General features: G+C 52.1%; 1 protein-coding gene across 1 annotated transcript; it reads left to right on the top strand.

Moving 5' to 3' along the window:
- The first annotated feature begins 750 nt into the window (after nucleotides 1–750).
- LOC128948221 (olfactory receptor 14J1-like) lies at nucleotides 751–1543 on the top strand. The gene is made up of 2 exons (XM_054292833.1): nucleotides 751–1248; nucleotides 1505–1543. Exons 1-2 carry the CDS (start codon nucleotides 751–753, stop codon nucleotides 1541–1543), a joined length of 537 nt encoding a protein of 178 aa, XP_054148808.1.
- The last annotated feature ends 12461 nt before the right edge of the window (nucleotides 1544–14004 follow it).

The raw sequence follows: 14004 nt of genomic DNA, 5'->3' as shown, positions 1-14004 counted from the left end.
TAGCTTTTTCTCAGATCTTACTAAGCCAGGCAGTGACAGAAACCTGCACAGGGCCCCCTAGAAGATGCATCAGTTTTGCTTTTTCAGCCTCCTCAGTGTTTTTCTGACAGAGCCATCAGAGCCTGGAGAGCCAGAGCTGCCCCTGGGCAGTGCCTGAGCTGGGAGGGTTCTGCAGGGCAGAGCTGAGCCCCCAGGGCTGGGCTGGGCTCTGGCAGCACTGGCAGGGCCCAGCCCTGGGCACAGGGAAGCAGCTGCTGGCAGGGACAGGTCCAGGCAGCAGAGCCCTGGGCAGGCAGGGGGGGGAAAGTGCCCCCAGGCTGTGCTGGGATATTTAAAGTCCTCTCCAAACCCAAGTATTCCATGAGTACTTTTCTTACAGATCCCCATGCCAAGATACCATAGGAAATGTCCAACTGCAGCTCCATCAGGCAATTCCTCCTGCTGGCATTGGCAGACACACGGCAGTTGCAGCTCCTGCACTTCTGCCTCTTGCTGGGCATCTCCCTGGCTGCCCTCCTGGGCAACGGCCTCATCATCAGTACAGTAGCCTGCGGCCACCACCTGCACACGCCCATGTTCTTCTTCCTGCTCAACCTGGCCCTCACTGAACTGGGCTCCATCTGCACCACTGTCCCCAAAGCCATGCACAATTGCCTCTGGGACACCAGGAACATCTCCTACAAAGGATGTGCTGCACAGCTCTTTTTCTTTGTGTTCTTCATCTCAGCAGAGCTTTCCTTTCTGACCGTCATGTGCTATGACTGCTACATGTCCATCTGTAAACCCCTGCACTGTGGGACCCTCCTGGGCAGCAGAGCTTGTGCCCACATGGCAGCAGCTGCCTGGTCCAGTGGCTTTCCCAATGCCCTCATGCACACGGCCAATACATTTTCCCTGCCCCTGTGCCAGGGCAATGTCCTGGGCCAGTTCTTCTGTGAAATCCCCCAGATCCTCAAGCTCTCCTGCTCCAAATCCTACCTCAGGGAAGTTGGGCTCATTGCAGTTAGTGTCTGTTTGGTATTTGGTTGTTTTGTGTTCATTGTGTTCTCTTATGTGCAGATCTTCAGGGCTGTGCTGAGGATCCCCTCTGAGGAGGGACGGTACAAAGCTTTTTCCACCTGCCTCCCTCACTTGGCTATTGTTTCCCTGTTTTTCAGCACTTCCACATTTGCTTACCTGAAGCCCCCCTCCATCTCCTCCCCACCCCTCAATCTGGCCCTGTCAGTTCTATACTCAGTGATGCCTCCAGCCCTGAACCCGCTCATCTACAGCCTGAGGAACCAGGAGCTCAAGGCTGAAGTGTGGAGACTGATGACTGGATGCTTTCAGGAACATTAATTAAATTGATGGCCAATTGCTGCAAACCACTTGTAACAGAAGTCATCTTACTGTTGGTTTGATTGTATGGGGTTTTTTTCCTTTATATTTGTTTTCTCATATTGTCCACAAATAAATGTTTTTGTTTGTGCCATTTCTCATTTTTTTTCTCTCCAACTTCCCTAAGGCCACAGACTTTGTCAATGAGGGGTTGCGCTCTGGGTGACTTTAAAGGAAATAAAGGATGTCCCAGCCAAGTTTTCTGCAGAGATGCCCTTGTGTTGCTTTCTCTGGAGCTGCAGCAGCAATGTCTGTGTGCAGAGCTGAGGACAGATCAGGGCTGGCCCAGCAGCTGTGCCCAGCAGCAGCAGCACTTGGTGTTGCCAGTGCTGCTGCCATGGCCCTGCCCCACTGCCCTGGTAGCCCTGGTGTTGCTGTAGGGCCTGAGTGCTCTCGGGGCCTGGCACAGCCCTGGAGGTGGCAGTGCCAGGGCTGCAGCAGAGACAGGCCAAGTAATATAAATAATTTGTAATATAAATCATCTTGGATAGTTCTTTTGGATTTGTCCTTTTTTTCCCTGTGTTTTAGTTTTTTATTATTGTCCACAAAGTAAAACCATTGTTTGTGCCATTTCTCATTTTGTTTCTCTGCACCATCCCTGTGTCCACAGACTGTGTCAATGAGGGGCTGTGTTCTTGGTGTCTTTAAAGGAGCTAAATGATCTCCCAGCAAAGTTTTCTGCAGTGATCCCCTTGTGTTCCCTATTCTGGAGCTGCAGCAGCACTGTCTGAGTGCAGAGCATGGGCCAGATCAGTGCTGAGTCCATCAGCTCTGATCCTGCTGGCCACACCATTCCTGATCCAGGCCAGGAGCCACTGGCCTTCTTGCCCACCTGGGCACACTGCTGCCTCATGTCCAGCCTGCTGTCCAACAGTGCCCCAGGTCTCCTTCTGTCTGGCTGCTGTCCAGCCACTCTGTCCCCAGCCTGTAGCACTGCAGGGGTTATTGTGGCCGAAGTGCAGGACCCGGCACTTGGACTTGTAAAACCTCACCTTGTGGGATTTGGGCCCTGGATCCAGCCTGTCCCAGGCACTGTGCAGAGCCCTCCTACCCTCCAGCAGATCAACATTCACACCCAGCTTAGTGCCATCTGCAAGTTTGCTGATGCTGGACTCAATCCCCTCATCCAGACCATTCCATGCAGACATTGGAATCCACACTGGCTGGCTCTGATCCCTCGGCCATCCTGTGGGTGCCCTGTGATGGCACTCAAGGTGATCTGTTCCATAACCTTGCCGGGCACCCAGGTCAGGCTGAAAGGCCTGGAGTTCCCCAGCTCCTCCTTCCAGCCCTTCTTGGGGATGGGCTCACATTGGCACCTCCAGTCCCCTGGGACCTCCCTGCTGAGCCAGCACTGATGGTAAATGATGGAGAGCAGCTTGGGGAGCTCATCCACCAGCTCCCTTATCCCCCTAGGATGGATCCCATCTAGTCCCAGAGACACCTGTGAGCATCTGAGTGGCTCAGATGGTCCCCAGCTGCTTCCTTCTGGATTACAGGGGCTGTTCTGCTCCCTGTGCCCATCTGCCAGCTCAGGAGAACACTTGTCCTGAGGAAAACCTGTGCTAATATCGAAAATTGAGAGAAACAAGGTGTTAAGTAGCTTAGCCTTTTCTTTATCTTTAGTTACTCTATTTCCACTGCATCCAAAAAAAAAGAAGATGTTCTCCTCATCCCATGTTTTGCTATTAATTTATTTGTAATAACATTTTTTATTATTTTTTACAGAAGTGGCCAGGTAATGCTCTAATTGAGCTTTCGCTTCTCAACTTTTCTTTCTGCATCACCAAATAACATTCTTAAACACTTTCTAAGTTTCATGACCTTCTGTCAAAAGTTGCGTCCTCTTTTTTCCCCTGAGTTCCCATAAAAGCTCCATGGGCAGCCAGGCCAGTCATTTTCCTCACCATCTCATCTTCTGCCACACTGGGACAGGCTTCTCCTTCCCCCTTAAGATTACTTTCTTGACATGAGTCCATGTTCCCAGTCCCCTTTGTTTTTAAGGGCTGTTTCTCTTTCAGAAAATCAGTACTTATTTGGTACTCCCCAAATCTGCATCCTAAATAGGCCAAAGTCTGCCCTTCCTAATTCCAGTGTGGAAGTTTGGTAGCTGCCCCTCCTTCTTTCACCGAACATTGAAAGCTTGATTATTCATGGTCACAGGCAGCCTCTGAGCCCCACATCTGCCACCAGCCCTTCTCTGTTTGTGAACAGCAGGAGATAGAGCTTTCCTTGGCAGTGGGAATGTTACCAAAAATTCAGTAAAACAGAAAACTCCTTAACACCAATGCAGCATTAAGAAGTAGCATTCTTTATTCAGCTGGAGGCACTGGTGATAGCTCCTCCCAAAGCCCTGCATGCTGAGCACAGGAAAGTTTCTGTTTATTTTCTGTATTTTGCTCACATATTCTTTGATTTTCCTGGACTAAACACACATATGATAGTCATTTCCCCAAAATCATTAACACATTTTCCCTCCAGTTTTGCATGCATTCTTCTTTCCTGGGGGTCTCTCTGGTGGTCTGGTGGTTGTGGAGCCCAGTGTTCCAGTGGCCCTGGCTGAGCTGGCAGGACACTGAGGCTGCTGAATTTCCAGTTCCTTTCTCACACAATGGGCATTGTGTGGCTTCCATAGGCCTGGGGTTGTGGAGAACAAGCTCCAGGGGTGAGCTCACCTGGTGTAGACAATTTATCATCTGTGATCCATGAGATCACAGAGTAGGCTATGACATCACAGAGTGGGGTATGTGAGGTCATTGAGAGCTATGACATCATAAACTGCCTCTTAGACATAACAGAGCCAGCTGTGACATCACAGGGCAGAGGTCTGACATCACAGAGAAGACTATGATATCACAGAGCAGACTATTACATCACAGAGTTCACAGTAACAGCAGAGACCAGCTGTGTGACATTAGAGGATGGGCTGTGACATCACAGAGCAGGCTGTGACATCCCAGAGGGGCTGTTTGACATCCCAGCAGGGCTGTGTGAGGTCACTGGGTTGGTCACTCCGCCCCAGCTCCCCCTCACAGTTTCTCCCAACAAGTCCAATGCTGTTCATGTCCAGCAGGGTCCCCCCCGGGATACCCCCGGCCCACCTGGAGCCACAGCCTCCACCAAAGGATGTTCCACAGGATCCACCCCAAAGCTTGACAGGGGACAAGGGGCCAGGGCTGTATGACCAGGACATCAAGGATGTTGTTATCTTATTGTATTCCGTATTTCTAGAGTCCCATACTGTTGCAATCATATATAAAGTCCATACCTTCTTGCTGGTTTTCTACCATGCAGTTCTTCTCTGTAGCACAGTTCCTCATGGTTTCACAGGGGCTCCTCCTGGGCTCTTGACCGACCCCTTGTATCCCAGCTATCTTTATGAACCACAGCTGCTGCCCAACTATGGACTTTGCAGCAGTGACTCATTTAGAATAGCTAGGACCCACTTGTCTAATACATAGGACTCTCACTACATTTCAGTTGTTGTATTCTTATTGCTGTTATAGCAATACATATATTCAGGCCCCCACACAAGAACCTGGATTATCCAGGTCACTGTGGCCTGGGTGGGGTTCCCCAGGGCAGGAAAGATGTCTGGCAGCTGTAGCAGGGTCTGGGAAGGGCCTCCAAGGTGGGGCTGGAGCCCTTGGGCTGTGAGCAGAGGCTGAGGGAGCTGGGCTTGTCCAGCCTGGAGCAGGGAAGGCTGAGGGGCTCCTCATCCCAGCCTGGCAGTGCCAGCGAGGAGGGGATGGAGAACACAGAGCCAGGCTCTTCACAGGGGGCCTGGGGGGAGACAAAAGCCAATGGGTGGAAGGGGAAAGAGGGGACATCAGCCAGGGCATGAGGAGATGAAATGAGTCAGGCTGGTTTCAGCATTTCCTCAACACCAAGAGCAGCCTGACTTCCCTTCTCCATCCACCACTGACAGCTTTCCAAATCAGGAATTGTTTGAGCTGTTTTGCTCCCACTCCAGGACAAGCATCCTGATACAAGAACTCATTTGTGTGTATATCTATCACAGAACCACGTTTGTCTAAAATTACTTTTAGTATGGAAATCACTTGTGTTTGGAGGACTCATCAGACACTGCTGGGACATTGCACATAGCTCAGGGAAGAGCAAGATTGTTATTAAATTATGTCTTCTTCAAGTGTGGTCTGTTGGCCATGAAGAGAAATTTTCTTTGCCTCTGAGTCTTACCAGTTCCTAGTCCTCAAAGGACCCAAATCTGATGAGTGGTGGTTCCCACTCCAGTGATGGCACTTCCTCATCCCTCCATGCACAGAGCAGAGCTCCCTTGTCCCAAAAAGTCCCTGGCAATGCAGGGATGAAGGAAACAGGACAGGCTGTGGGGATCAGGGGCAGGGCAGGGCCAGGGATTTGGGCCCTTGAGCTCTCAGCACCGCAGGCAGAGGGGAGCAGGGCAGCCAGGGAGCCTCCTTTGGCCTTGGCCCAGCACATTCCCCCATGGTGGGGCTGAGTCCTGTGGCAGCTGCAGCTGCTGCTGTGCCCTTGCCAGGGGCTGAGGCCGTGGGGCAGTGCCCAGAGCAGCCTGGCCTGAGCAGAGCTGTGGGGGCAGAGCTGGCTGGGCTGGGCTGGGGAAAGGCCCTTGGTGCTGCCCAGAGCTCAGGGCAGCTGGCAGAGCTTGCAGGGAGCTGGGCTGGGGTCAGAGAGCCTGGCCCAGAAACCATCAGTGTCCATCTCAGCCTGGCTGAGTGTGCAGGGGCAGGACTCAGGCCAGGCCTTGTGGGGCAGGGCCAGCACCTGTGCAAGGCATTGCAAACAGGCAAGTGGCCCAGAGAGGAGGCTGCTCTGTGTCCTTGGTGGCATGGACAGAGCAGGGAGGGGGCCCAGAACATTTGTCAGTGCCAGCCTCTGTGCCCAGCCCTTGGCAGCCCTGGTTGCTGAGCCCAGCTTTGGCCTGGGCTGAGTTTGGCTGTGGCCCAGCTCCATCCTCCTCCGGGGCTCAGGGCCTGTTCCCAGCCATGGCCAGCCCTGGCTGCCTCTCTGCTGGCCCAGAGGCTGGCAGAGCCTGGGGCAGGGCTGTCTGTGCAGCCCCACAGGTGCCAGGGGCTCTGCAGGAGCTGGCAGAGGCTGCCCAGCAAGGAGGCCATGGGACACAGAGCCCCAAGGCTGCCGTGGGCACCACGGCACAGGGGCCGTTCCCAGCCGCAATGCTCCTGGCCTGGGCTGGGCCTGCACAGGGGCTGGGCCACCATGGCTGGGCCAGCACAGGGCCACAAAGGGGCCACGCAGCTTCTGCCGGGGCTGACAGCAATGCCAGGCACATACAAGCAATTGCTGAGCATGGCCTGCACTGGCCAGGCCTGACTGTGCCAAAGGCAGAGCTCAGCTGCCCTTGGGGGCTGCAGCAACATTCCAGAGCCCAAAGAGTCTCCATGGCTGTGCTGGAGACCAAGGCTGCAGCAGGGAAATGCAGGGCAGCTGTGAGATGGGGAGGGCATTGAATTCCAGCACACATCTCAGCTCTCTGACGATCCCGGCACCGTGCTGGGCCCTGTTTCAGACTGGAACAGAGCAGATGTTGATGGACCAGGAGCCCTGCGGGGCTGTCAGGGACCTGCAGCTTGCAAGGTGCTCTGCTCTCCCTCAGGTGCTCTCTGAGGGATCCAATCCCAGCTGGGCACCTCAGGGCACAAGTGGCCCTGCCTTTTCATGGGCACACAGCTGATGTCTGCCTGGAAAGGGGCACAGGTTTTAATACCTGTTAGTTTCATCATATACAGGCAAAACTTTATCACCTGGGTCATTTGAGTACTGTTAAGAAATGGCAAAGTTTTCCCACCAGGAACAGGGTTTTCCTGGAGGTGTACAGATGGCAGGAGAAGAAATACTGATCTTGCCTTCTACTGGTGTCACCATTATTCATTCTATTATATAAATCTCTCGTTTCCATTTGGGGTTTCAAGCTCTCCTATTGAAATGGCCATGTCTAAGGACATCTCTTCACTAGACGAGCTGGATATTTATGCTTCCCATTGCTCCCAGATTTCCTCCTCCAGATGCTCTCTGGTCATTCAAGTGCCTCTCAACTGACTGGCTTCATGCTTTGAGCTGCAGGAAGTTGCCCAATCATTCCGAAGTGCAAATAAATATATCAATAATCAATATCTTTATTGTGTTTATGTCTATCACAGAACTGCCTTTTCTTATGTCTTTGTCTAAAACTGTTCCTGTACAGAAATCCCTTGGGGATGGTGGACATGTCAGATGCTGCTGGGACATCATGGAGAACTCTGTTTGCTGCAATGTTAAACTGTATCCTGTTCAAATTGTGTTTTTTGGCAAGAAACCCTTCTGTTCCTCTGAGTGTCACCAGTTCCTGAGCCCAAAGGACACAAACCTGATAAGTTGTGGTTCCCATGGCAGGGGCTGCACTTGGACCTTGGCTCTGCACAGGAGAGCTCTTCATCCCCTTTCATTTTTTTCCTCCCTCTGGGCATGGAGGGAGCTCCTGACTTCAGCCTGTGACTTGTGTGTGCAAAGAGCAAATCTGGGCAGAATCGGGGCAGGGAGGGTATGGGGGGACCTTGAGATCTGTGCTGGGCACAGAAGGTGTTTTCTATTGCTCTGAGACTGTCTGCTGGGGAAAGTGGATTTAATATCCGGCAGAGGAATGACTTTTGCATTTGATGGAGCTGTGCCTTCCCTTGGCTTTGTTGGCTGACAATAAATGAACATCCCTCTGTGTCTCGGGCAGCTCCTTCTCCAAGGAAAGCAGGTGGGATTTGGAGTCAAGGAGCTGAAAGCTGCAGGTGCAGCCTGGGCTGGAGGCAGCTCAGATTTGCACAAGGCTGCTCTGAGTGCCAGGGCTTAAATGGAGGAAATGGTGGGGTGGGAGTAGGGACAGAGTCTGATTGATTGTCAGCCATGAAGGGTCTTGATTTTCATATCCATTCAAACTGCATGAGGAGGTACTTGGATTCAGTGTCAGCTGGAGATTGCACCTATCAATAAATTGACAGGGAAAAAACCCCTAAATTTGGCCTAAGTAATCGTTTCTCACTGTCTTTTAAAATAGAATCGATTCACCTTGAATAGACTCCTGGAATTAATCTGATTAACCACAAAAGATTTGAAAATTAAATTAAATTATTCCCTGAGGCTTGGCTTGTTAAGGTGTTCTCAATGTTAATGAGCCCTGGGACACTGAATTCCTGCACTCAGGAGCTGAAGGCTGAACAAGCCTCTGGAGCAGGAAAATTCAGCAGCAGCCTCCAAGGTACTGAGGATGTCAGCAGCCCCCACTGAGGCCATCCCTGCCCAGAGACCGTGGGGGAATGGGCAGACAAGGAGAGCATCCCTGGGGCTGGGGCAGCACAACTCAGAGGCACTGGTGGATCCAGCTGGGAAATGGAGTGTGGAATGTGGCTGGGAAAGCCCTGCCTGGGCTTTGCCAAGCAGAACACAGAAGCCCTGACTCCCATTCCCCAAAAAACTCTCTCAAGGAGACATTTAAAAGGAATTACAATTGTTTGTGTCCTCTGAGTAGGAGGTACTGGAGAAATACCAGCAAGAGATTTTCAGGACCCCAAAAGAACAAAACAGACTTTGCTGGCAACTTTACAAAATGAGAGAAATTTTAGCAACTGGTTTAAAACGACATTCAATCAACACAGAACACTTCTTAAAGCACTGACTTGGTCCATTCAACTTCACAAACCCTAAGCTATTTGAATTTTACATTACTCAAATTTACAAAAGGACAGAAATAGAAAGAAATGACAGAAAGAGGGAAAGGCAAAAAAATACAGAGGAGCACAAACAGAGGTACCAACTCCTGGATTCCAGCACATTTCAGATGGAAATTCCAAGAGGAGGTAGTTTCAAGATGTGTGCTTGCCTTATGATCAGCCTTAAATACCCCTTGGTCTTCCTGGGCCCTTCCCCCAGGTGGGACTTGGGCTCATTTGGTCCCTCAGGAGCTGGGCTGGGGGCTGCAGAGGGGGCTGTGGAGCATTGCCTGTGCTGTGCCAGGGACTGGCAGACACTGCTGGGCTGGCATAGAGGCTCTGGGGGAATTGGGGTTCCAGGACAGGGCAGGGCTGGGGTTCCAGGGCTGGGCAGGGCTGGACCTGCCCCTTCCTCCCCCCTGGCCCCTGACACAATGTTTTCAGCCAACAATCTCCAGTCTCTCACAACAGGGAATGTTGGAGGTGAAATCCCAATCTTGGACATGGGCACCTGGACTAGAAGGACAGTTCTTTCCCAAAGGAAGGAAAGCACAGAGACTTCCCCAGAGTTTTGGGGACAGATGAAAGGTGACCCTTGTGAAACCATTACCAGCCAGATTTGTCCTGACAATCTTCCTATTGGAACAATCTCTGGATATATGGAATTTTGGAGGTGAAATCCCAATTCTAGCCATGGGTGTTCTGGAGGAGAAGGCCAGTTCTTTTCCATGAGAAGGAAAGCACAGAGCCCCAGTGTTTCAATAGCAGATGAGGAGACTCTCAATGTGCCAAGGTCAGCTGGACCAGTCAGGCACAATTGCTTGTTGATTACAAGAAGACCTGCAGTGTCACAATGGACCCTTGGTTCAATGAAGTCCAGCATTGTCACAGTGGTCCCTAGGTTTCATAAGGCCCAGTGGTGTCTCCATGGTCCCAACGAATCCATGAGGCTTTGCAGTGTCACAATGGTCTCTGTAGCTCTCCAGGCCCCACAATATCACGTGACTCCTCTGTTCCATGAGCCCTGAAATGTCACAATGGCCCTTTGGACCCTGGGAGTTTCTAGTGTCACAATGTTCTTCTCCTTTGGGTCAACAGTGTCACAATGGACCAATTATGACACAAGGCCCCACGATGTCACAATGGTTGGTTCCATGCAGCCCTGCAGTGTCATAAAGGCGTCTTGGTTTCACAAGGCCCCACAGTATCACAATGGTCCTCTTGGTTCTGTAAGGAACCCCAGGGTCACAATTGTCTCACTGGTTCCATGAAGCTCGGCAGAGTCACGGTGGACCCTTGGTTTGATAGGGCCTGCCAGTGTCACAATGATCCCTACATTCATGGAGCCACACAGTATCACTACAATTCCCTTGGTTCCATGAGGCCCTGCAATGTCACAGTGGTCTCCATGATTCCATGAGGCCCCACAGTGTCACAATGGTCCCTTTGTCTCACAGGGCCCCACAGTGTCAAAATGGTCCCTTGGTCTCACAGGGCCCCACAGTGTCACAGGGGTCCCTTGGTCTCACAGGGCCCCACAGTGTCACAATGGTCCCTTCATCTCACAGGGCCCCACAGTGTCACAGTGGTCCCTTGGTCTCACAGGGCCCCACCGTGTCACAATGGTCCCTTGGTTCCATGGCTCCTGCGCTGCTGCATTCCCCCCTCCCCTTCTCAGGCCGCCCTGCCAGCCGAGAAATGCTCCTTGGGGCACGGCCTTGGCCAACAGCCCCTGGGCTCAGCTCCTCTGCAGCTCATCACAAACACTGTCTGCTCCAGGCACTGCTGCTGCCCAAACAGCTCCTGCTTTCTGTAGGAGCAGCCCTGGGAACTTTTTTTGTTCCCTCCGCGGCACAACATCCCTGTTCTCACACTACCAAAGAAAGTTGTTGGTGCCAAGTGTGGCCAGGATGAACCATTGCTGGGACTGAAGCCCCTCTCTTGGGGCCCTACAAACAGCGCTCCAAAAGGAGCCCTTGGAGCTCTCCTGGCCAGTGACTCCCTCTGAGTGGGGCCTCTCCCAGCCGGGAACTCTCCCGTTTTCTGCACTCGGGGATCCCCAACAACGACGGAGCCTGGGCCAATCCCCCCACTCCTCCAGGCTCAGCCCTTTGCCCGCTGGGGAGATACCAAAGATCCACAGTGAGCATTCCCTGCCCTCAGGGGAATTTCTCACAGATGCCTTGCACTGACTCTTGGTGTCTGTGTGCACACAGGAGTGCCTGTGCTGGGGAAATGTGGCAGAAATGCTGCTCTCTGAGGGGTTTGAGTGCCTTGGATAGCTGAGTCAGTCAGGCCTGTAGGGAAGGTTAAATCACAAGGCCTAAATGAAGTTAAATGCTGCTGAGAGGTTTTCTTTTGCTAAGCGGTTACCTTTAGTATAAGTTATATACTAAAGGTAAGTTGAATATTGTTAAGTGTTATTCCTCTGTTAAATTGTGAAGTCATAGGTTTAAGTTAGGTTACATGCTGTTATACTCTGCTCTTTTGCTAAACTGTGAGGTTGAAAGTATCAGTTAAGGTTAATGTATTAGGTTAATGTATTAGTAAAGTCCTGTTAAGTTTGAGCTCTGTTAAGCTTTCAGGCCATGTTCCTTTTGTCCTTGCCCTTGCTGTCCTTGTGTCACACACACACACACACACACACACACACACACACACACACACAGGGACAGTTCTAGGTTCTGTTTGGTTTTGTTGTTGCTTTGTTTCCTTCGTGTGCCTGAAGTGCCCAGTCAGGAGCAGAGTGACTCTTGACAAGGAATTTTGTGCTGCTGTCACTTAATATTAAATCTGGTTTTTGCTGATCCCTTGCTGGGGATTTTTTCAGTGCTCTCAAGGCCTCGTTGGTAGCAGGGTGAAGGAGCCCTGGCCCAGGCTCTGGCCCTGGGGGACACGGGGATGCTGCCGGGGGGTCCCTGTCCCCCTGTGCCACCCCCAGGGCCCAGCCCCCCGTCCCCGTGTCAGGCTCTGGGGTCGATCTCGTGGAACATCCTCTGCGGGAGGCTGCGGGGCTGGGGGCGGGGGGACCCGGGGGGACAGGGGACCCCGCTGTGCAAGAGCAGGGTTGGACTGCTCTGGGGGGAACTATGAGGGGGGCCACGGCAGAGTGACCTCCCCAGTGACCTCACACAGCCCCTGTGATGTCACACTGACCCTGTGATATCACACTGACCCTGTGACGTCACAGAGCCAACCCTATGTCACCCTGTGAATTCATACAGCAGTGCTGTGACATCGCAGAAGACTGATGTCACAAAGTCACCCTGTGATGTCACAATCTGGTCTGTGATGTCACAGCCTCCTCTATGATGTTACACAGCCACCAGGTGATGTCACAACCCACTCTCTGATGCCTCAGAGCCACCCTCTACGATGGCAGACACTGCTCTATGGCCTCACACCCTGCTCTGTGATGTCACAGCCAGCTCTGTGATGTCACAGAACCCTCAAGAACCCTCAAGAACTCAGTTCTATTGAAACACTGAAGTTTCTTGTACTTTGAAGAGATCCCTGTCAGGGACACAACAGAGAAAGTGTCCCCAGGCCCCAGGCAGAGCAGAGATCTGCAGGCAGTGCTGATAGGTGGGGACAAAGAGAAGCCAGTTCTTGGTGCCCTGGAGCACAGCAGCAGGGTCTGTGCCACCAAGGGCTGTGAGGAGACGCCTTTTCCTGAGGCACTGGGGCCTCCTGGCACAGCCCCAGCCAGGCTGGGCACTGTCAGCCCCTTGTCCTGCCTTCAGCATCCCCCTCTAGCCCACATCCCAGTGGCCTCAAGGATCTGCTGGAAGGAGTCCCTGGAGAGCCTTGCTCAGCAATGGCCCTGGGTGCTCCTTAGTGCTCCCTGCAGGGCCTGCCGGTTTTTGAAAGGGCTTTGGGTTTTGCTTTGGCCTTGGAAACTCTGAGAGCTTTGTGCTCCAATGGCCTCCAATTATGTGTTGTAATTAGTCCCTGCAGAGGCTTTCTCAGTAACACCACCCAGTGGGGCTCATTAATGCTTCAAGGTACTTCAGTTCTTTTAAGGTACTTGGTGTTTCCCTTTGGATACAGACTCTGGGAGAGGTTTTGCAATCATGGCCCCAATTATCTGTGTTAATTAGTCCCTGGAGAGCTTTGTACTGACACGAAATGGGGCTCATTAATGCTTTGAGACTCAAGGTGTTGAAGGTGCTTTGGATTTTCCTTTCCACACTGCCTGAGAAGTTTTTGTGCCATCCTGGCCACCAATTCTCTCCTGCAAGGAGTCCATGAGGAGCCTGTGTTGGAGAGGAACCTCAGTGGGAGCCATGAATGCCTGGAGACAATTTGGGTGTTTCCTCTGCCTTTGACTCCTGGCAAGGTTTTTGCAATCTCCTCCCAGGCCCTGAGGTTCAAGGGCTCACTCCAAATGCACAGTGAGGCTCATGAGGATCAAGCACATCCTGACTCTGGCTCTGCCTTGGCTCTGATTGATTTCCCTCTGCTCCAGTGTAGTTCATTAGGAAGTTTTCCTTTGACAGTTATGGACAAATAGTTCAAAGAGCTTCCAGGAAATATGTAGTCCTATTTTAAAGGGTGTCGTTTATTGCTGTTCCTATTACACAAGAGGTGATTGCAGCATTCAGTGACTGATATTGATCCAGGGACTCTCCTAAGGAGGTCTGGCCTGCTCAGAGAAGCGGTGCCTTGAGCTCTGAGCCAGTGTGGACAACCTTGCTCCACATTCCCCAAGCCCATTGTGTCTCTCCTCACTCACCTGGAACCTGCTTTGTTTGGAGAAGTGGCTGCACACAGCCAAAGAGGGATTTTCCTTCTCTGATTTTTGAAGCAATCTAAAATTCCTGAGTTTCCCCACTGCAAACAGACATCCTCCTCAAGTGTGTGCCAAGCCCAAGCTGCCACCAAGGAGCACTCCAGACCTGCCCTGGGCCAGCTGTGAGGGTGGATCATCATC

Source organism: Melozone crissalis, unplaced genomic scaffold (assembly GCF_028551555.1).
Source record: "Melozone crissalis strain CALT ecotype California unplaced genomic scaffold, PUWL_Pcris_2 ptg000116l_1, whole genome shotgun sequence".
NCBI classification, from domain to species: Eukaryota; Metazoa; Chordata; class Aves; order Passeriformes; family Passerellidae; genus Melozone; species Melozone crissalis.
Note: the sequence above shows the minus strand (reverse complement) of the source record. Positions and strands in the feature narration are given on the sequence as shown.

Bases quoted from the DNA above. Each gene is read 5' to 3' on its own strand.
- LOC128948221 (XM_054292833.1), top strand. From the start codon at position 751: ATGTGCTATGACTGCTACATGTCCATCTGTAAACCCCTGCACTGTGGG. The intron at 1,249-1,504 runs GCCCTGAACCCG...AACTTCCCTAAG, and splicing joins TATACTCAGTGATGCCTCCA to GCCACAGACTTTGTCAATGA.